Source organism: Apteryx mantelli, chromosome 11 (assembly GCF_036417845.1).
Source record: "Apteryx mantelli isolate bAptMan1 chromosome 11, bAptMan1.hap1, whole genome shotgun sequence".
NCBI classification, from domain to species: domain Eukaryota; kingdom Metazoa; phylum Chordata; class Aves; order Apterygiformes; family Apterygidae; genus Apteryx; species Apteryx mantelli.
The window spans coordinates 24586065-24592550 of NC_089988.1; the positions used below are offsets into that span (position 1 = coordinate 24586065).

General features: G+C 53.1%; 1 protein-coding gene across 1 annotated transcript; it reads right to left on the minus strand.

The window, feature by feature from the left end:
• Positions 1 to 449: 449 nt before the first annotated feature.
• On the minus strand, positions 450 to 1731 carry LOC136993041 (olfactory receptor 14C36-like). The gene is made up of 3 exons (XM_067303059.1): positions 1665 to 1731; positions 1248 to 1408; positions 450 to 1010 (listed from the first exon to the last, which is right to left on the minus strand). Exons 1-3 carry the CDS (start codon positions 1729 to 1731, stop codon positions 450 to 452), a joined length of 789 nt encoding a protein of 262 aa, XP_067159160.1.
• Positions 1732 to 6486: the final 4755 nt, after the last annotated feature.

Genomic DNA, 6486 nt, shown 5'->3' on the forward strand with positions numbered 1-6486 from the left:
ACTTGGCTGCCACCCTCACAGGAGAGGGGTGTGATATCACACTGTGACTGTGGTCAGGAGAGCTGAGCTCTCCTAATGGACCCGGGACCCATGGTCTCACCCCACCTGTACTCGTCTGAGCCTAACTCTCTGTCCCTGAGCTCCCTTGGTGTCAGTGCTAAAAAAGATGCAGCAAAGGGAAACTCTCCTCATTGCACTGGGGGCATCCTGGTGAGATCAGACTAGAAGGCTCTGAGGTTCCTGCATCTCTGCTGATGAAGGGAGAAGCTTGGCTTCCTGCTTCAACATGGTCTCTGGGTCAGATTGAAATAAGGGATACCTGAGTAGACATAAAAGAACCTGATTTTTTTTTTTTTTTTTAAGAATAGAGAGAAAAGCAAGCAAGAAAGAAATGCAAAACACACAGCCTTGATGCCAGATACCCTGAGGAGTGGATGAACAATGGAGAGCTATTGATGCTGACATTGTACACACTGAATGAGTTTTTTCACTGCATCCTGGAGCTCCTTGTTCCTCATGCTGTAGATGAGAGGGTTCACTGCTGGAGGCACCACCGAGTACAGAACAGCCACAACCAGATCCAAAGCTGGGGAGGAGAGGGAGGGGGGCTTCAGGTAGGCAAACAGGCCAGTGCTGAGAAACAGGGAGACCACGGCCAGGTGAGGGATGCACGTGGAAAAGGCTTTGCACCGACCTTGCTCAGAGGGGATCCTCAGCACAGCAGTGAAGATCTGCACGTAGGACAGCACAATGAAAATGAAACACCCCAAAGCTAAAGAAAAACCAACCACAATAAACCCAACTTCCCTGAGGTAGGCGTCAGAGCAGGAGAGCTTGAGAATCTGGGGGATTTCACAAAAGAACTGGTCCACTGTGTTGCCTTGGCAGAGTGGTATTGAAAATGTGTTAGCAGTGTGCAGCACAGCATTGAGAAGACTAGTGCCCCAGGCAGCTGCTGCCATTTTGACACAAGCTCTGCTCCCCATGAGGGTCCCATAGTGCAGGGGTTTGCAGATGGCAACAAAACGGTCATAGGCCATGACTGTGAGAAGAGAATACTCTGCTGAACAGAAGAAAAAGAAGAAAAACACCTGGGCAGCACATCCTGAGTAGGAAATGGCCCTGGTGTCCCACAGGGAATTGGCCATGGATTTGGGGACTGTAGTGGAGATGGTGCCAAGGTCCAGAACAGAGAGGTTGAGGAGGAAGAAGTACATGGGGGTGTGGAGGCGGTGGTCGCAGGCTACGGCTGTGATGATGAGGCCATTGCCCAAGAGGGCAGCCAGGTAGATGCCCAGGAAGAGCGAGAAGTAGACGAGTTGCAGCTCCAGCATTTGCGCAAATGCCAGGAGGAGGAACTCATTGGAGGAGCTGCTGTTGGACATTTGCTTCCTCGGGGCTTTGTGGACTGTCCAAGGAGGAAAAGACAGTGGCAAGTTAGAGCAGGCTTCTCTGAGCCAAACCCACTCTGTTTCCCATAGAAACCCCCACCTGTCCTCTGCCCTTTACCTTCGCTCAGCTCCCTTTCTGCAGCTCTGTTTACACTGGCTGAGGGTGCCATGTGGAGCAGGGGCCTCTGCCCATGGTGTCCAGAGGAGTCAGTCCTGCTCTGCTGGGGGGTGTAAATGGAGGTGTCAAACTGACCCTGCTATGTGGTGGGATACCTGGGGATGGGTGCTGGGGGTAGGGGACGTGGTCCAGGTACCAGTGGAAAGTTTCTCTGTTTACCATGATGAGAGCTGAATACAGCTGTGTCTGAAGGAGAAGACCCTTGTGAAGGATTCATCTCCCCCAGCCTTGCCCTCTTCATCAGAGGTGTCTGTATCTGAATCAGCCACACCAACTGCCACTCCAGGAAGGCAGAGAAGCAGTCAAGCGAAGGCAGGGGGTGACCTGACCCTTTCTAGATGTTTCTGTCCCAATGAGATAGACCCTGTCCTCACCCTGTCCTTCTCTCTCAGCCCCGAGATGGAGAGAGTGATGAAGAGTGTGACAAGGTTTCTGACTCACATGACAAGACCACGGACTCTCAGATCTTACGGAAACGCTCCAGGGAAGCTGTGCTTTTCTGGAGGGCAGCTTGCAGCTTGACAGAAAAGCCCCGAGAAGCAGTCAAGGGTCCTAAAGATGGACTCTCCCAAAAGGAGAGTCAGCTCATTCCCCACTTTGATGAAATGCATTGCCAGGAGCCTCACAGGTTGGAAGGGGATTGGGGCTTCTCACTGCCTGGAAGGGAACACCATGCAGGACACACAGGGCCGGTGTCTTAACTGCAGCTGAACACCCCCAAAAGGTCTGAGAGAAACCTCAGCAACTCCCTTCATCCCCACCTCAGCCTACAGACAGCACCAGCATCACCTTCTTGGCCCCATGAGGGTTTGTCTGACCTGCTCCTTAGAACCTGCAAGCACAGAGATGCCCCTGGACAGGGCCCTGCCTGTGGGAGGTTTGTGGAGGGCAGGAATGAGCACATAGAGGATGGGAGGGAGTCTGTGAGCACCGAGCAGGAAAAGACACTGGGACAGAGAAAGAGCTGCCAGCAGGGACAGCTCCAGGCAGTGGAGATGGGCAGGCAATGAGAGGGAAGTGCAATCAGAAACATTATGGGGGGATGGAGTTGAGCAAGTCATGGTCAGGCCCTGCAGTGCTGACACCTCCCTCAGGCAGCTCAGGTCTCCCCTGCAGAAACCTCCCAGTAGCAGGGCACTGCCCAGGGCCATCCCCATGGTTGCAGGTGCTAAGGAGCAGGTCACATAAACCCAGATGAGGCCAGCAAAGGGGAAGCTGGTGCTGTCTCTAGACTAAGGGGTAGGTGAAGGGACTTTCAGAAGTTCCTAGCAGACACATTGGCTGCTCCTGGAAACTGTTAAAGAGTCTCAGTCTGTTGTCCAAGCCTGACAGCTCCATTTCCATTTTCCCCTTGCCAGGTGGTAGGAAATGTAAAGCACCATGTCAGGAAAGTGGCTTCTCTTTCAGGAAATCCCTGCCTTGGCTTTCCTTTTGAAAAGTCCCCTCGGAAATGTCCTGTGCATGAGCTAGAGCTGTGAGCAGCCCTGACCCACACAGCACCCTCTCAATGGGAGAATGAACCTGCCCTGACATAGGTTGCTCCTCCCACCCAGAGCTTCTCCAAGCAGCGCTGTGGGGAGCTCCCCGGGCAGGCTGAGTGCTGACCCTCGCAGGCAGCAGAGTCACTTATTTAGGAAAGCAGCACCCCGGGGCACAGGAACACTGCTCCGAGTTACAGCCCTGCGCTCACCAGTGTGCACACCCCGGCTTCACACCCCTGCAGCTTCCTTGGGAGAAGAGAGTAGGATGCCTTTCTCTGAGATGATATGGTAGATAATCCCTACTCTGAAGCACCTCCCCCTCCTCTGCACTGGAGAAGCCAGTAGAGAGAAGCTAAAAATCCTATCAGTGATGGGATGGGATGAGTTCAGAAGACCCCTGCAGGAACATCAGTAGCATTGCCCTGTAGCCAGAGACTTACCGTGTCAGGGGCTGTGAAGATTTCTCCCACAAGGAGCTCTCCTCTCTCCTCCCACTCCACACTGCCTTGCACTTGTCCCTGTCTTCTCTCATCTTCTGGCAGCAGCAGCAGACAGTGCCCGGAGCCCTGCTGCTCTTTGCAGGGGAGCTGCTCCTGCACACAGCAGTCTCTGAGCAGTGCTGCCAGTTTGCCATGAATTCCCTCTGTCCGAAGAGCCTGGCCCCACTCAGGAGCAGAGGCGTAGCTGAAGGCGTGACTTTCTCTGTCCCTTGTGCTCCCTCCTCCTGGGAAATGTTCACTGCAATAAACTAAAATTATCACTGATGGGCCCTCTCTAAACACTGAATGAAGACTGATTCTAGCATTGCAATTTATCTCATCAGAGGATGGTTATCTACAAGAGGTGGAAATGTCCCACTCAGTAAGCCCCTGTTCCCATCTCTTAGCTAGGCAGGACACCTAGATGGGGACAAGAACAGAGCTCATTGTCCCATGTTGATTCGGATGTGTCAGTCTGGGCTTCTCAGGGTGCTTTAGAAGGCCCTGGGCTGACATAGGATTCAGATCCTTCCCGTGAGCTCCACAAAAAGCACACAGGAGTTGAGATTCCCCTTGCCCAGGCAAAAGTGAGCACAGTATGGATGCCTGCATGCAAGATCTTGGTCTATGCTCCCATTTTAATCACTGGAGATGGAGGGTGGCAGTCAGCTGGTCACACACAAACACCCGGTGACATTGCAAGAGACAGAGGTGGTTCAAGGCATGTGTCAGTGTCTACTTGCTCTCACTGAGCAGCTGGGAGACCCATATCCTTCCAGAGCATGAGTTGGGGGCTAGATGGGGAATTTCTTTGGCCACCTGCAATGACACTAGATGCCAACTGCTACCAGAGCTCCACTCACTAGGAAGCTGAGGCACATGCAGATCTCAATATTGCAAACAGCTGATGTCATTCAGTGCTGGCACTTGATTCAGTACCTAGAAATAGGCCTGCAGGGCCATGTCAGATGCTTGGTGTGTCCAGGACAACCACATGTTTCTAGCAGACAGAACATGGGACCTCTAGGAGAACCAGGCCCCTTTGTAGTGGTTGCTGGTCAAGTGCCCCAGGGCAACCCAGGTTTCCCACCTGTGCCCAAACAAGTGGATCCCGCCACTGCCTTCAGGCAAAGTTTGTACTGTCTGCATTCAAGCGTGCTTCATAAACGGTCCACACAGCACACCAAGGTCTCTGCTCTAGTCTCTGCACCCTTAAAACCTTCTATCTTTCCTCCTCCTGAACCTCTTCTCACCCCCAGGTGATATGAACAGGGACTGGGCTAATGATGACCACAGGGTGCCTGGATCACAGGGTGTCCAGGACCAGGGACTTCTTCAGTGGCACCTTGTCCTGCCTGGAGATTGCTTCACCTCTGTCACAGGCCACAAGGTGCTACAAAGTCAGCTCAGGCAGCCAACCCCTCTCCTGCCATTCCTGCACAGCCCAGCTCTGTTTCTCGCTGGCCTTGGGCACTGCAGGCTTTGCCCTCTCATTGGGAACCTCCTTTCACCATTACATTGCCACCTGCTATCCATGCCAGCATGGCTCTGCTCTGAAGTGGGGCCATTGCACACACAGTGTCTTTGGCTCTTGGTAACAGCTTTCACCACGACCAGTCTGCTCTCTGTGCCACAGCTGATGCTCTGCAACACTAATATATGCAAATGCATGCAGCCTGGGGTAGAGACAGGAGCAGATGGAGATGTACAAGCTTTCGCAGGTGTGAAACATCACTGGAATGACTGAGATGTGGTGGGATCACTCACATGATTGGAGGGCAATGCTTGTAGGGTACAATGTCTTCAGGAGAGACTGTCAGGGAAGATGAGGAGGGAGGATTCCCTTTGTGTGGAGGGTCAGCTCGGATGTGTGGAGCTCTTCCATGGGAGACACAAGGGTTTGGGTGAGTGCTTGTGGGTGAGCACCACAGTAGGGGTGACATCATGGTGGGAGCTACAGACCACCTAATGAGGGTAGGGAGGTGGATGCAGTCTCCTTTAAGCAACCTGAGCAAGTCCATGGATCACAGGCCCTGGTTCTTGTTGGGGGGACTTTAATCCCCCTGACACGAACTGGAAGGGCAAACAGCAGATGGAAGCAGGCCAGGAGGTTTCTGGAGGGCATCAAGGACAACTTCTTAGCACAGCTGCCTGATGGGCCAATAGTCATGATGCTTTCTTTTATCTAGAATTTCAAAAAGAGAGGAACTGATCAGGGGTGGGATAGTCAGTGTCATACTTTCCTACAGTGACCATGAAAAAGTGGAGTCCCAGATCCTGAGCAGAGTGAGGAAGGACAGTAGTGGAGCACAGACCCCGCACTTCAGAGTAGCAGACTTGGGCCTGGTGAGGGGACTGGCGGGGGATGCCATGAGAGGCAGCTCTGAAGGGCCCAGAAGCTCCCTAAAGCCAGCAGGTCTGTAAGTTCAGCACCTGCCCAGCACAAAAATGGTCCATCCTGATACTCAGTAAAACTTGCAGACATCTCAGGAGATCGGCTTGGCTACACTGGGAGCTCAGGAATGAGCTCCAGGGCAAGAAGGCGGCATGGAGGAAGCAGGAGGAGGGAGAGGCTGCAATGGAGAACTTCAGAAACATTGTCCAGCAAAGCAGGGATGGTGTTCGGGAAGCCAAAGCTCCCCAAGGGTAGACACTTGCAGGGGATGTCAAGGGCATGAAGAAGAGCTGCTGCTGCTTCAGTTGCAGTAAAAGGGTGAAAAGGAAAATGTGGGCTCACTGCTGGATCGGGCAGGGAATCCAGTAACAGCAGGTACGGGTAGGTCTGAGGAGCTCAGTGCCTTCTTGGCTTCAGTCTTTGCCAAAAGGGTCTCCCAGACTGTTGTGCCTAGAGTCAGGCCTCCACAGGGAAAAAACAGCCACAGGTGAGGGATGACTTGCATGGACTTAACCCATACAAGTCTATGGGTCTGGATGGGCTGCATCAGAAGACAATGAGG